General features: G+C 37.2%; 1 protein-coding gene and 1 long non-coding RNA gene across 3 annotated transcripts in view; one reads left to right on the top strand and one right to left on the bottom strand.

Annotated features, from left to right (window-relative positions):
* On the top strand, positions 1 to 14,475 carry LOC136840860 (uncharacterized). 2 transcript variants are annotated; one of them, XR_010853759.1, is made up of 4 exons: positions 1 to 124; positions 10,115 to 10,293; positions 13,896 to 13,998; positions 14,340 to 14,475. It is a non-coding gene; the product is annotated as an uncharacterized lncRNA (long non-coding RNA). The 2 variants fall into 2 exon arrangements; XR_010853758.1 differs by lacking the exon at positions 1 to 124 and adding an exon at positions 5,277 to 5,425.
* LOC136840858 (ATPase family gene 2 protein homolog A-like) overlaps positions 14,212 to 16,284 on the bottom strand; it is a 29,936-nt gene continuing 27,863 nt past the window's right edge. Inside the window, 1 exon segment of the mRNA XM_067107806.1 lies at positions 14,212 to 14,498. Within this exon segment, the coding sequence (XP_066963907.1) occupies positions 14,286 to 14,498 (213 nt within the window). The 3' untranslated portion in view covers positions 14,212 to 14,285.

Genomic DNA, 16,284 nt, shown 5'->3' with positions numbered 1-16,284 from the left:
AGGTGACAAAAGCGCAATGAAACAAGAGGCTGTGGGTCAGTACTATGAAGAGGCAATTCTACGCAGTAGACCAGTGTATACAAGAGCACGAGATGACCAAAATTGGCCCACAGACTTTGATGAGGTAAGTCGTTTTCTGTCATACCTGTTAATAGTGACCTTCATGGGCCATTCTTTCTCGTTAAGACACTGAACGCTTTCACTTAAACCTAATACAGCCTTCAGGCCGTTAAAGGCCTTGTCTTGTTCTGATCTGTAGATAAGGATACAATCTCACTGAGGGCATCGTCCACAGAGATGTACTGTTGCTACTAATTAAAGATACTTCTAATAAACAGCAATGGTCAGAATTATGCTCAGTCAAACATTTACAGGAAAAGATAAACTCTTCAAAGAACTATGCTAAACGCCAACGCAGATTCTCCAGGTGTACAATAATGCGTTTTGTTGGCCATGTTCTATACTTCATAAGTTGCAGAATGTTTCGTCCTTAAAATAGTTTTCAGATTTTCTTTAGGACAAGGTTGTGAGCCTCTTGCTCTTTTCCACAGTCGACCTGCTACACATCTCTTATGTATCAGTTTTAACCGTCATGTTTCGAACTTACCTTTAAAATTCGTAACACAATTATCACATTTTCAAGGCGGAGGGGATATTACGTCATACGACTTTTAACTCGTGTCAGTGTATGTTTAACAAATATATAAAACTAAAAAAGGAGAAAAGAAAATCTTAAGAATCATGGTCCAGCGCATACAGGTAAAAAAATCTCCTTAAGACTGTCCCAGAAAAAATGTTTTATATTACTAAAGTTGCTCAAAAAAGCAGAAACCTGTCTTGAGGGAAAGCAGCTTAATGTAACAACAATCATTTCGGGTTCGCCGTCAAACTCCTGTGAAATTCCCTCAAAATCGACTCGCAAACATATCTAAATCCTCCAAAACCTCACGAGAAATAGCGAAATTTCCCCTAAATCGACTGGCAAACAAAGTCCGTTTACCGCTTCCTTCCGTGTTTCCTCCAGGGGTGAAATGACCTTTGGGTATGTTTCATCGTACTAGTCCTCGGAGCACGAAGAAGGGCTCCTGAATGCGCAATAACTAAGTAAATATAATTTTTTTCCTAAGTAAATCTAAGTCTTTATAGTGTGGGATTGATCCGATATTTTCATCAGTTACTTCACATGGTTATCTAACCGTTATTGCGTGACTGGTCATCAAAAGCTAATTGAAGAAATAATTATTATATACCGTAACCAGGCATTTTCAGTGATGTTTCATGTTCACTGACAAAAAAGTAAAGAAGAGCGAACTCATCATTTTTCTTCTTTTATGAACAGATTTATACGGTAGAATGATATCAGAAGGCTTTCAACAGCACTCCCTCTTACTCCAAACTCCACCAAACACACACACACACACACACATACACACAACACAACACAACACACACACAACACACACACACGTTACCTTCACCACATTCCTGGAAAAAGAACGACTCAATCTGGTTGCAAAACGAGTTGTGTACTTGTTGACGCAGCTGCACTTGGTGACCCCGCCGAAGTACTCGACGTGGAACTTTAGATCGAACCGGGATTACTGGCCAGAAAAAAAAATGGAAAAGACGTAGAATAAATACAAAACAATACGCATAAGTTTACCTCAAGACTCGCTTTGAGTTTTACTGTAGTCGTCACCAATCAGTATCGGATAACGTGAATTGTACTACAGAAAACCAATACAGAAAACAATGCAATAAATTTAATGGAATTTATGAAATTAGAGCAATTTTCAAGGCGAAATCGCAACAGACAAAACAGTGTTGGTGCAAATGTTAGGATACGCACAGTCAGTTTCGTCTTGACACAGCAACATTTTATACGTTTGCTTGAAAAACACCCGGGTGTTATTCTTTGGTGACCGTGGTGTGTTTAGCTGTTCTTGTGCTTTTTTTTTCGTCGTTGTAGAATTTATTTTAAAGTCAGAATAATTGTGTTTATACGTACATCGTAACCCCGTAAATGGCAGAAAATTCTCATAATTTATGGATATTTTAGCATGGTTGTCATGTAGTAGTTCCTTGAGTTTTATTGGCAGAGAAAGAAGAAATTAAGAAGGCAATGGGTTTTGTTGTCCTTTCTTTTTGTTATTTTGTAACATACGCTGAAACAGTTGAACTGTATGGTGTTGTCGTTATGTCAAAAGGCTAATCTTTGAATCTTCTCCAACGCTGCACATTGGTAACTTGTCCCTAACGATAGTTGTTCCCAGACAAATCTTAGGACTTTTACTGCCACGTTTCACACAGTAAAGCTCTGTATAAAGTTAAGTAAACCTTAGTTTAACCAGACCACTGAGCTGATTAACAGCTCTCCTAGGGCTGGCCCTAAGGATTAGACTTATTTTACGTGGCTAGGAACCAATTGGTTACCTAGCAACGGGGCCTACAGCTTATTGTGGAATCCGAACCACATTATATCGAGAAATGAATTTTCTATCACCAGAAATAAATTCCTCTAATTCTTCATTGGCCGGCCGGAGGATCGAACGCGGGCCCAGCGGAGTGCTAGCCGAGGGCGATATCGACCCGTCTAATGAGCTCTGTATAACCGTAGGGATAGCAGTGCCGCCAATGCACCTCACGAAGTGCACTGTAAGTATTACTAAGGGATGTTTGCAGCCTTCCTGCGGCCCTGAGCTGCACCAACTTTTTAGCTTTTTACTTTACCTTCGTTCCCGCTTCCTTTCTTCAGTCTTGCTGTCCAGCCTCTCTAACTGTTACTTCTCAGTGCAACTATGGGTTTTTCTCCCAGTTCCACCTTCAGAGGCCTATATTCCGTCTCCTTTACTTGCTGTCCAACCACTCCACCTCCTACTTTTCACTTTCTTAGCGTGGAATGGCCGAAAGTGCCGCAGTGTTTTGCTTGGCAGCCTAAATTTCATACATAAAATCAAAGTAAAATTCCGTAAACACACATGAATGCATAGAAATATTTTGTAAGAAATACTATGCAGATATTTAGCTATAAGTGAATAAAGTACTGGAACTTAAAGTAGGTAATTGCTACTTACAGCTAACTGAATTTTAACGAGGAAGGTCAATCACAATTCCGACCCAACAGTAAGAGAACACTGATCTGTAATATTTTTACTGAAAGTCTTATCTTTCTTAAGAGATCACCATAAACACTCCAGAGATCCCCACAAAAAATGTCAAAGCACTTGTATGGAGGAGTTCAGGAGTACACGACGTGGGAGGAACAGCGGGTGTCACTCCAACAGGAACCACAACAGCAAAATGAGTGTCAACATTAGTGACCTGTAGAGCATGAGCAGCAGGAGATCCATTAGCCAGCTAAATGGCCCAGAAAGGTGGAGAACAAAATATCCCTGAGAATGGCCGGGGAAGGTCATAATCCTTCAAGTACTCTATAATATAGACTCAATAAGAACCCCAGAACTGCCGGCATTACGGGAGCAGAAGGCATAGGCTTACAGTTAGAGATCACACTGAGAGAGATCACTAAGCAAGCACCTGTCTTTCCACAAACAAAGAGCACAAGCTGGAAATTCTCCTCACAGGAATTAGAAGAGTAAAGCAGATAAAACATCTAAGTATTTCAATCGATAACTCAGAAGACTGTTTCAGATAATAGCTGAAAAGGACCTTATCAAGTCAAAGCAAATGGCAAACAATGCTAACTCGCAACCAAAGTTGTAGCATGGTAACGATAAACTGTATTAGGAAAAGACTGACAATGCCAGTTTCATGAATACCATGGAAATAATGAAGTTCAGCCAAAGAAAAACAAAATGAAACAAATGCATTGCAAAATATAGATAACCAAGTTTACAGGAAAGTACTGACATCAAGGACATGGCAAGTTGTGCTTTACGGTCTGAAATAGGGCCTTCGTCCTGCCGCTCAAGGGATATGAAAAACAAACTATTTTGTCAAAATAGTTTGACAGTAAAAACAAGAACACATATTGCAAATTGAAGAGTACATTAAGGAGATACGTTTAGATTCAAACAAAACTGGGTGGTTTAAAGAAGACCAGTTAAATGAATGCTGAAAAAATTGAAAAAAAAAACATGGAAAAGAGACAAATAAAAAGTCAGCATTATAAATCCACACGAAATTTAAGGAAAATATGAGAGAAGAACTTTGGTATGATGACACCGAAAATACTATGCTGATTGATATAGCTACAACGAACACCCTAGAACTAAGTAGCAGTGTTCAGATTGTGAAGAAGTAATTGAAAACCTAGGAAATATCTTTCGTTGTTGCCCAGCTTACAGCATTTTAGGAACAGATTTAGACTCGTGCAGATGCCAAGTCAGATTAAGAGGAACTAATATGTAGCATCTAACTATTCACACATTTGTCTATAGAGTAGACTGAAAATAGTAAAGAATGTATCAAAAACATATGGTACCATAAGAAAATATACGTAAACATAAAACGAGCAAGGGAGAGGTTTTATAAGTTATTGTATATCCAACTACTACTACTATCATGTACTGGCCCTTTTATATTTTATTTCTAAACGAGCAACTGATGCCAACAGAGTTGCCATTCCAGCTCTTTACTCGCTATATTTAGCGTTTTATGAGATAGTCGGTAGGAAAATTTGGCGTTTAGCGCGGTTGCGCTTTTCTACGCTTTTTTATCAGTCTTGCGCCAAACCTACTACGCTACTAGTACTGTAGCTCTCTTTTCAATAGGAATGATAACTAAACAGTACACGAAATTTGTATTTTATATTCATATTTCACGGCTTAGATATAGGTTTCATTTGTCATTTAGTTTAATTCGTGTTGCAGATTTGTGAAGTTCCTCTTTCGTATTATGTAATCCATATTTTTAAACTTCTAAGCACCGTTGGCCGTTTTGCCTTCCCCCATTGGTTAGAAAGTATGCCATTCTCTGGTAATTTATGTTCGCTGTTACAAATTTCAGTGAGAAAGGAAACTACATATTAGCAACGAGAGAATAAAATTTTGGCTGAATAAACTGTTGAAGATTTTTGCTGTTAAGAATAGACCAACATGTGAGAAATATAAAACTTAGTGTAAACTAGAAGTTGCAATAAAACAAGGAAGTATATCAGTACACTTAATATATTTCATGTCTGTCATTAATTAAGTTTTCATAATTCTGGTGATGCATAGTTCAAATTTTCCAAAAATAATGGTAATTTACTATGCTATTCCAAAAGTATCCTCCGTTTTCTTAGGTATATCAAGCGCTTTATGAAAATGTAAGGTGGCAATACTGATAAGTGCCGTTGCAAAGACAAAGCCTCCTCCAACCCTGAAAGTTGTTCTATTATGTTACCCAGAGTTTTGGAGAGATGTTGAAACTGGAATTGCTTGAATGGAGATGGTGTATTGGTCCTTGGATGCGCGCTGAACAGGTATTGTTTTTCTAGTGATCATTAAGAAGAAGAAAAGGCTTCTGGATTGATTTTTAGGTAGTTGTTTAGGGCAGCGTAATAGCTACCCTATAGGCTAGGCCTAGGTTAGGACTACCCTGGTCGGGGAACTTTTGAGTAGTTAGCTTACCCAGGCTGTTCTGCCATAGGCTTTGGCTAGTCAGAGATTGCTTGGGTAGATTGGCCGGTAAGGTACCAATATATATTTAAAATTTTGTCATTTTTCCACGGGGGAAAATAGGCTAATCATGTATAATGAAGGCCGAAAGTAGCAGCATCGTTCGTGAATGTCTTGTAGGTTAGATTCCATTGAAATCTATATGAGGTAATTCTAAGCCGGCTGTCTGCGGTGAGTTAGACTATGGCAATTGACGTTTTCTATGTTTACTTGCTTTACAAGAGTTTAAAGTAATATTTTGTCAGCCGGCTGTAACTGAACTGTAATTGACCTTTGAAGCTACACAGCTTGAATTACCTGGCAGGGTAGGTCTAAGGCATCCCATGGCGGGCCCACCACCCCCTCCATAGCTAAGCGGCAAATTGGCAAGCAGTAAACACCCCTCTGGTGCATTAGGTTGGCATTTTTATGGGTGTTTGCACTGGATTTACAATTTTGCCGGTATTGCTATGGAGGTGAAGTGGCTCAGCTGCAGAATGCCAACAGATCTACCCTGTTGATAGTGCGGTCTTCAGATCGTTTGCAGTTGGTTACAACCCGGCTGACAAAAATATGACTTTAAATTCTTGTAAGGCAAAAAATAAAATAAAAGAAACGTCGAATTTATGATCTTTCTACCGCTGGACAGCCGACTAAATGCCCTATATGAATGAATTTTGCTTGGGTAAGTAAAATCCAGAGGCTATGGTAACGAATTAAGCCTTAACAAGGCTAGGTAATTCTATATATTAGCTCCACACCTGTTTTTACCTTTTCAACTGGTTTTCTACACTTTTAGGGGTTCTGATACTGGCAGTGCATCTGTTTGTTGTCGGCCAAATGGAATGTCCCTTCGCGATGTTTAGTACTGGCCAGGGGGTTGGATACCCTCGTTAACAAGTTATTGCACTTGCTGGAGCGGGATATGAACTGTTGAAACAGATGTACCCGATGCTCTGTCTTGTGAAGATCGCTTATGAAACCCCTTGTTGGATGGACTTCGGGGGTTACTTACAGGTTAAGTGACTCGGCGCCAATAATGAAAGATAAATTCATAATTAGCAACCAAAACTGAAAAAGTCAAGTTATAGTGCCGTCGGCTGACGAACTACCTATGGTTGTACCCAAGGCTATGGTAACAGATTAACAAATAAACATAATGTATGTTTATTTGGGACTATAGGCCTAAACTATATATGCAAGTTAGGTTTTAAATGAGAATAAATATTCATTATGGCAAAATAACATAAAACAAGAATAGGCCTATAATGTGCCTGTTCATGATTATGCATCATATATGCAATTCATTTTTAAAATGAGAACAAAATAATATTCTACTTTCTGATGAAAAAACAAAACAGTAGTAGACTAGGCCTATGCATGATTATTCTTTGCTCACATCCCATGTAAGCCAGTTTTTAAATGAAATTAGACTAATAAACACACAAATGAAACAGAGGAATGGTAATAAACTGTGGATGTCCATTCATTGTAACACATCATAATAAAGTCATTCTTAAAATGAAAATAAATCAGTATTAAGCATTTTAATGAGATAGAGAAAAACAATATTAGACCTATATATGTCAGTTTTGAAATTAAAAACAATTACTAACTTAACTAACACAGTTTTTTGAAATGGAACTCTTCCTTCATTCGTAAAACATTCAATAAACATTACGAAAGTCCTTGGGGCCAAACTTAAACTCTTTTAACAAATTTGCATGGGAGTATTGAATTAGTTTTTTACACCATTTTACACCACTTTCACTGGACGTCTTACTTGACGTTTATGAAATTTTTTTATGATATTAGCAAGGCAATTACAGCCAGAGAATCATGTGTTGATGCCATGGCTGCTAAGGAGGACTGAGGAAAAAGACTGCATCATTAGTGGTGAAGATTTGCCTGCACAGGCCGATTGTGCAGGCATAACTGCGCGGGTATAACTGAATGTTAGTGGTGGCCTGTAAAGAGGATGAGATGGGCTGGGTTGCAGGTTGACATTTTGACAAGATGTTCAGAGACTAGCCAGATTTACAGGGGAAGGGTTTAAGAAAATTAAACTGGCATTTGTGATTGGTTTTCCCAGTCGTGTATGATAGCACTGCAACAGATATTGAAGATTGGTTCCATACTTGCATTGATTTGGTAGGCAGGATTAGGAGAGAGAGAGAGAGATGTTTACAATTGTATGAGGTTTTATTCCACTGCTACTTGAGTCACGTATGTTTTGCATGAGAGAGAGAAAGAGACCGAAGGGTGTAGCTGCAGCTACTGTAAAGGGGAAAGGCATGAAACAGCAAACTGTGTCAAGAGAGGAACTGAGGGGGTGAAGTGAGGAGATGGGGATGTTCAAGGGTCAGCAGTTCAGGCACAGTAGGCTTTTTTATGGTTTGCCTTAACAAAACAGGCCACATAGCAAGTTCTTGTGAACAGGGAAATGATGGAGATCGGCAGTTGTATTAAATAAAAATATTCCCTGCTAGTAAAAAGGGTTCATTTTGGGGGAGGGGTCTGAGGGCCTTTATTGATACAGGCTGTTTAACTAAATTCCAGATTCTACAACTGATGGGCGATTACAGTGGAAAATGTTGCTTAATGGCAATTGTCTGGGAGAGATGTTAGATGTGAGTTACTAGTAATTTAGAACTGGTGATGTATAGGTCACATTTCAGAGTCCTTACTTTGGTAGATGACAGCATCACTGAAAGTATTGATGTAATAATGAGTGTGAATTGATCAGCCAACTCGTGGGATTTTAGTTACTGAGGATGGAGTGGTGTTTTAAACGTCTGTGGGCCATAACCTCTATTAGAGCACCAGGAGGTAGACTTAGTCCTTAAGGAAATGCCTGATGTCTTGTTGCACACACAGTTTGATGGTCAGTATTGGACAGTCAAGTGGTTTTAGAAAAAAAGAGGCACCTCCAATGTTAAAAAAGACAAGTTATGGTGAATGGTCAATAAAAAGAGGGATGAGAGAAAAGTATGGGATTGAAAATGGCAGACTTGTAACTAGTTGGAGGCAGTAGGAAGTGGAGTGCTGTCACAGATGGCAGTCATTCACTCCTGAAATGGTCAAGTTTGTTCAGTGTTGGATTTTTATGGGCTGAACACTCATGACGAGTATCTCATAAGTTTAATCTAATGGGTGCGTATAATGAGTCTTGTGTGTGTGTGTGGATTGTGTAGGTGACTGGGTCCATGACAGTTAATTCAAAGTCAGACTACCTACTGCTCTGTATAGATAAGCTGTGGAGATATCAGTTGAGCATGAAGTATTGCCTAGTGAGGTTGGGGTTCAGGTGGAATTCAACATTTCTGATCATTGCAGCTGTCCTCAAAATTATTTTGGGGAAGGTAAAAGAGTGAAGGCTGGTACTGACGTACATTGATGATGTGTCAGTTGCTGAAATAGTGGTAACAGCAGAAGAGGTCGTAGTACTTTGGTGAATTTTGGGCTTACTACAAAGCCAATAGAGCCACTTGAAAGGGGAGCTACTTTGGTATTCATGTTGAAGACTGATGTAAATAGTTTGTGGTGATCGAGCTAATGGTAGTGGCCTGGTATCTGAGCTGCTGTCATTAATGTCAGAAAATGCACTGCATGGGAATAGTCTAGTTATTGGAGCTACTAACAGACCACATGCCTTAGATGAGGTAAGAGATATTGTTCAGTTAATGTTGGGTACAAAAGTATCAAACTGAAGTCATCCAGAACTTGAATCATTAATGGTAAAAATTGTGAATGCAGAGTTATGTGAATTTTTCTTAATTTTTTATTCCTTGACTTATTGTACTGTATACCCTACCAGTAGTATGATTTGTGAATTCTTCCTTGCAGCTGACTATTGTGAATTCTTCCTTGGAGCTGACTATAGAGCCAGGCATATAACATCTGTTTATGTGGTAGTACTGTACTACTCTGTATATCAGTCAAATTTCTGTACTATTTATTACTATTGCTGTTATATATTAGTTTGTTTCTTTTATATTTAACATTGAGAATAGTTTTTAAGTGTTACCACAGTTTTCAGACAGGAAGATTAGACTCAAAATATTACTAAGTCCATCTGAAGATTAATTACTAGTATCATAGTAGATAGAATTTTTATTTTAAGTACTATTAGCTTTTATGCTGTTAATAAGACTACAGTACTACAGTTAACCTAGAAAATTATTGCTATAAGATTTAGGATGAAATTGCATCATTTTTAAAAGTTTCTGTGTACTTTCTCCAGTTCTATGAAGGATGATAGTTGGTCATTGTTGTGAGCTAAGATGGAAGACCTTATCTGGAAGTTTTAATCTTTTCCTTGCTCTTTCTAAAATTTGTCAATTTCTATATAAAATGGTATTTTTGAAAACAATGCTGTGGGTTCTGTATTCATGAAAATGTATTTGTATGTCTTGTACTTAAATAATTGTTCTTGATTTGAATATGTATCCATATACAATTATACATACTGTACATACATATACTATGTATTTAAATTAGAATTGCATCAACAGGCACTTTTAAAACCTGGATGCCTTGAACAAGTCATCCACATAGATTTACCTGACTTACCCGACTATGACTGTCGTTGTGCAATGTGGACCGGTATACTCAAGGATGTACAGTACCTTGCTCTGGTGAGGTTGATACAGCAGAACTAAACCAAGCCAGTGAAGGGTATTCTGGAGCAGAGGTAAGTTGAGCAATTTTTTAAAACAAAGATTGAAAGTAGGCAGAGGGGACAGTATATAACCGGCCATTTGTTAAAATATTGCTGTATTTGTCACCATACTTAATGTCACTCTTCCAGTATTTATGATAAACAGTAATTTTATGATTAGATTTACATTGATAATCTTTTAGCAAACAGTAAATATGTTTGTAATTATAGTTTCATTTCTTTATGAAAAATGTATTCACTACATACATAAATCCTCACTTTTTATATTATTTTTAAAGTTTGCCTTATTATATCATTTTTACATTCCATTTTTGTTTAATTGTATATCTAGCTCAGCCTTGTATATGCATCAGAAGGAGAAAGAGAAGAGGTCCCAGTTAGTCAGGTGTACATTAGGGCTCCAAAGCATCTCTGGTGGCTGTAAATGTTATTCTTTGTCTGATTTTCAAAACTTTCATTTGTATTTTGGCATTTTTCTTCTTATATATAGGGTATATATTAAAATTGGTACAGATTCTGCAGCAATTCATTTTGCTGAATGGGCTTTCTCAAATGGTTGGGTTAACCAGTGATTGTCATATATTGTTGATATTCTAGACTCCTGTAAATTACACTTGTCTGTCTTGAATAGCTACTCAGTTTTCTCTGTGGTATTTAGTGTTGTTATTGTTAATTTGCTAAAGAATTAATATTATTCAGTCATGTCTTGTGTATACTTATCAGTTTTGGTACTGGGTATAATGTCAGGGTTTGGCACAATTAAATCTGCTTCTTGCTTAATGTCTTTTGCTGTTATGCAGAATTGAGCACTACCTCCATCTTTCCTTTTTCATTACTTCAATAGTTATTTTTAACTACTTATTTTTATGGCAGGTTCTTTTACCATTTTCTTTCTAGTACTTTGCATTAGTGATTAACTGTCATGTCTTTTGTAAGATTACCTTTAGCTTGATTTCTTAAGTAATTTTTTACTTTTTCATTCTGATTATATTGTTATTCTCTTGTTCAGTCATTATATTGTTACTCTCTTGTTCATTCAGTCACCTATGGGCATTGCCTCTGATTTATCTATTGCTTTGATTAAAAGTTCATTCAGCACCTACTTCTTCGAAGCATGCCTTATGTGATATCCATGCTCAAAGCTCTAGTAGCTCTTCGAGGCATGGACATTCCTCAAGACAATCTTGCAGCTCAATTCATGCCTGAGAGATAAGTGATTCCTCTGCTACTAGAGGTGCTTCTGCACAGTCATTCTCATGAATCAAGGTCCAGCAAACATAAAACACCAAGGCATAAGTCTTCCTCATATAGCAGAGCCTTGCATTATCCTCACCAGTGCCATGTTTCCAGTAGCTTGCCAGGCTCTAGTGGCTGCTCAACACCTATGTAGGCCTCCTTTGCTATTGTTACTAGGGCTTAGGATTCATCTTTTGATTGTGGTCCTTATAACATCTAGTCTCCTAAAAGATCACAGAGCCTCTGGAAAGTCTACACTGTTGTTCACCTGCAATGTCTAGCTGTGACTCTATATGCTCATGCAGAACATGGCTGTACCTGTTCGTGAAGCTGCTTGTAATGTAGTGTTAGGTCAGAGTGCAATGTTTGGATTTAAAGAGGCAACTTGAGTCTCCTTGTGGGTTCTGCTTCTCAGCCAAGATCTGGCCTGATAATGGAGAAGCTGTGCACAGGTTCTGAACTTTGGTTAAGAAGGTTTAGATTTGGTTGCGAGAAACTCAAAGTGACGGCTATACAGAAACACTGAAAGAACGTGAGTTAATATCAAGTACGTGACAATTGAAATATATAGTACTACTATAAAAATAAGCTTATGATACTTGCAAGAAGCTGGCAGTAACAACACCAATTGTAATGAATAAAAGTTACTCAAATGTTACAATCCATATAAAGAAAATAAGATAAAAGTTTGGGTAATCTCTCTCTGTCTGCTATTAGACAGCAGATCCTTTACTTTATCAACAGGCTAACCTGACTCAGTCCCAAGAGTTCATGATATTAGAGCTGTGGCCACCTCCAGTTAATTACTTTCCATTACATAGATTTCACGGATCTTACCAGGTACGGTTGGAAGTCACCTTGGTTTCAAATGTCACTATTTGAAATCCTTGGAAGCTCTTAAATTCTCAGCAGTCGCGGCAGGGGAACGTTGTTCCTCCCTCTGGTTCCTTTCTGATTCCTAGTCATTTCCTCCTCCACTGCCTCAGTTATCCCCTTACGGTCATTTCAGTCGGCTGCCTTGACTTCTCACCTAACTGTGTTATCTATGTGTTTGTCTAAATGACACATTTAAGTTATAAGGTTTTCAATATTGTATAGTTATTTTGTTTATGTATATTTTTCATATTGTCATGTTAATTTTAGCTAACATCAGTTTCTTTTGGCCTTATTGTTGTGTTACTAGTGATTAAAATTTCTTTGGACCTTCGGTCTTCTGTTCCCCCTTAGAATTATTATCTCTTTAGTTTAGAATGATATTTATTTCTCTGTTAATTTTTCACCCGGCTGACACGGGACCCGATCAGAAAGGGATTTTGACAGGAAAAATCTATTTCTGGAGAGGGACCGGCGTGTCTTGATGACCACCTCCATCATGTGTCATGTCCCTCCCATAGTAAACATCATTCTGGTGAATTGATGCTTTCATGGAATCATTAGCGGTGTTTTGTGTGCTGTCCATGAGTGGTGCATGGGTTTATGTGGCACCTCATAATGGGACTTTGACTTTGGGATCTCTATAGGATAAGGTTCCGTGTTTTGTAGTTCACCCTTTTCCTGACTCCATCTGATGGGCTCGCTCTGAAGTAGTAACTCCAGCATTTCATTTAGCTTTCTCTGGTATCTAACGGAATTACCTAGAAATAAGTGCTGAATGGACTTTTTCACGGGTGACACGGTCCCTCTCCACCAAATTTTCCTTCGTCAAAATCCCTTAAAAGATGTGATTAGTTATGAAAGAGAGATTTATAGTGGCAGTGAGAATTTGTTGAAGATTGCAAGCAAAAATGGGAAATTCCAGAAGGCGCTGCTGTTGACAGTAATATAGAATGTAAGACTATGAGGAAGATAATTTGCACCTATGAATTAGGTCCACATAGTCTGTAGAGAGATAGTTGCTCTTCAGTCTGGAAGAGACAAAAGATGGACTGAGGACTGGAATACAAATATGATTTACGATATGATTGATTTGATATGTAATCTTTTTACTACAGGTAACTTTAAATAATTATTTGGTGTTTTGATGCTGCATATATTATTTGCAGAATGAATAACAAAATTAGATATCCTTTTTCAAGAAGTGTGTGCATCATAGGCAATTTTTATTTTTTATTTTATTACCTTATCTGCCTGGCAGGCCATTGTTTGCTCTCCTTGTACTGTAGTATATATATGTAGCTTACAAATTTTATTTGAACCATTAGATAGGACTATTGTTGCACCTTTTTGGAGTAACTTAAAGTCTTCTTTGCTAACATTGTTTTGTTGAAATTTTGTGTTATGGATTATTTGTACATTTGTTAACACTCCAGCCTTATTTATACTTGTGTAAAGTATCATGTTATGTACTAGTGTGGTTCAGTATGTTTGTTGTCTTCCAGGGAATGCCTTATTTTCAATGGCATAACCTCATCCAGTACCACATTACTGTACAAAGTGTAAAGACTAGTTCTCCAGGGACAGCAAGAGACTTTATATGACAATGTAAGGAAATCCTCAAAAGTCTTAATGGTGTAGGTGATAATTATAACAGTATAAACAAAAACTTTGATATCTTGTTGAAATAAGCTGACAGCTGTTAAAGTATACAGTAATATTACCAAAGCATTATAAGTTCCTGAATATTAAAACTTCTGGTACAAGAACTTCCTTAATTTCACTATTATCTGATATATAGGAGGTATAAAATAAAAAACATTCAAAGGGTATACTTTTATTGTTTATAACAAAATAAATTTCTTAATTAATATTCTTAAATAAAAAGTGCTTTGTCATCTAGTTGACAAGGAGTTTCGACTGACTGAAAATCCTTTAATTTTTTCAAGCAAAGTTACTGGAGTTCGAGGTGGCAGAGCTGCTATGGATTCCAAGATGCAGTTTTCACTCATGGTAACACAATGAGTATCACCAACTTTTTCTTGTTCTTTTCTTAAGGCCAAACATGATATGATGGACTGTGCTGCATGCTGGTAAACTCCTCTTATCTGTTTTAAATGTTACTTATTAACAATCGGAAATTTTAAAGTAAATAAATATTATACTTCTATAACAATGCAACTGATTATAAGACGTGTTAAATGTTTGGTAATTATGGTCAAAAGCACCATAATCTGTATCAAGTAAAAGAGTGTACTGCACATACGTTTTTATACTACCTATAAACTGTAGTATAAAAAACAATTACTCTAACAAAGTTGATGAACTGATGTTTTAATACTGAAAACATACGTACCAATCCTAATCTGAGTCTAAAGCAACACTTATGATTACGCTAAAAACATAAAAAGTTCTAATTTATTTAATTTATTACAGAAATATTTTGACTGCAAGCCTCCAGCTCTACCTTACATAACAAGACTGCTAAATGCTTCACCTATGAAAGGCAAGTTTCAGAGTACATACTAGGTGGTAAAAATGATAAACAAGGTTCTTAGGCTCTGGTATTCCAAATTTGGCAACTACTTGATCATTACTAAAAGTAGTTTCATCTGCTGTAATGTTAAAAAAAAAAAAAAGTATGTATGGCAGTACATTGGAAATACAGTATATGGTACTTCCTAAAATATGCTGCAGTAAAAAGTTCTTAAAACTAAAATTGATAATATTCATAAAAGCATTACTCATAATAAAACCTCTTTTCATGATCATGATCATGAAAACAGAAAATCCCAGCTATATCAGTCACCTGTAGAAGAAAAAGTAAGATCAGCAGCAACTTGTAGCTCAGCACATGACCATAAGGATTTCCAGGTCCCAAGTGACTAGCTGTCTAATTTATTGTACAGATTGATCCAGATAAGAAATCAGAAGGGTTGGGTAAAGAGCAATTGCATTATATGTGCTGTAATAGGTTTGTATTTAAAATTTAATTTGTTTTTAAAACAGATTTATTTCACCACAAGCCAATGACTCTTATCCATAACAGAGATTCGTGGAAGAAAACGAGAAAAACCACAACTAATACGTGGGGACAGGCAGTTCCTGGCTAAGGGGTGGGGGGGGATTCCGTTCCTGGCCGAGCGCCACTAACCGAAAATCGGTGATAATAGCAGTGTTGACCTGCTTAATGGCGCATAATAGCACTAATGAAATGCTTAACAGTGCTGCTAGCCGGAGATCAGTGCCAAAAATCCAGTGAATAAATAACACAAAGTTTCATTTCAGGTGCATAAAAACACATTAAAATGTTGAAATCCAGCCTGTTTATCTCCTTAACCATGGGCTGGAAACAAATATCAGTTGATAACATCTGCTATTCTTTAACTTATCAAAGTATAAGGAAGATGGCATGAGAGGACCTCAAGATCACATCCCTCTTCAGGTCAGTGTTTGCTAATGAATACATCATCATACATATATTTAAAACACATGGACGGCCTAGTGAAACTACAAATCTCGTCATACCATGGCCAAGTTGTTGGGTTATCGGTTGCATCATCAAGCAGTTCACTCATGACTTCCAAAGCTTACTCTTGCCACAAACATATTTCTGAAAAACTTATCATGAGTTCATGACTACTGGTCTCAGGCCAGTGAATCTATTCAAGGATGGGACTGATGAGCATGGATCAAGCACTCAGCACATTTACTGTATATACTTGTGTAATGCGCAATCTTGTGTATCGTGCGACCCCAAATTTTCACCCGTAAAAGATTATTTTATCTTGTGTCTTGTGCATCGTGAGTTCCTTTTATGAGACCAAATTACAATAGACTAACCTCTTTTTCTCCATCTCTTTATCCCATCTTGTTAAATAAGTTGAAAAAGTA

The sequence above is a fragment of the Macrobrachium rosenbergii genome, chromosome 8 (genome assembly GCF_040412425.1).
Source record: "Macrobrachium rosenbergii isolate ZJJX-2024 chromosome 8, ASM4041242v1, whole genome shotgun sequence".
NCBI lineage: Eukaryota > Metazoa > Arthropoda > Malacostraca > Decapoda > Palaemonidae > Macrobrachium > Macrobrachium rosenbergii.
Note: the sequence above shows the minus strand (reverse complement) of the source record. Positions and strands in the feature narration are given on the sequence as shown.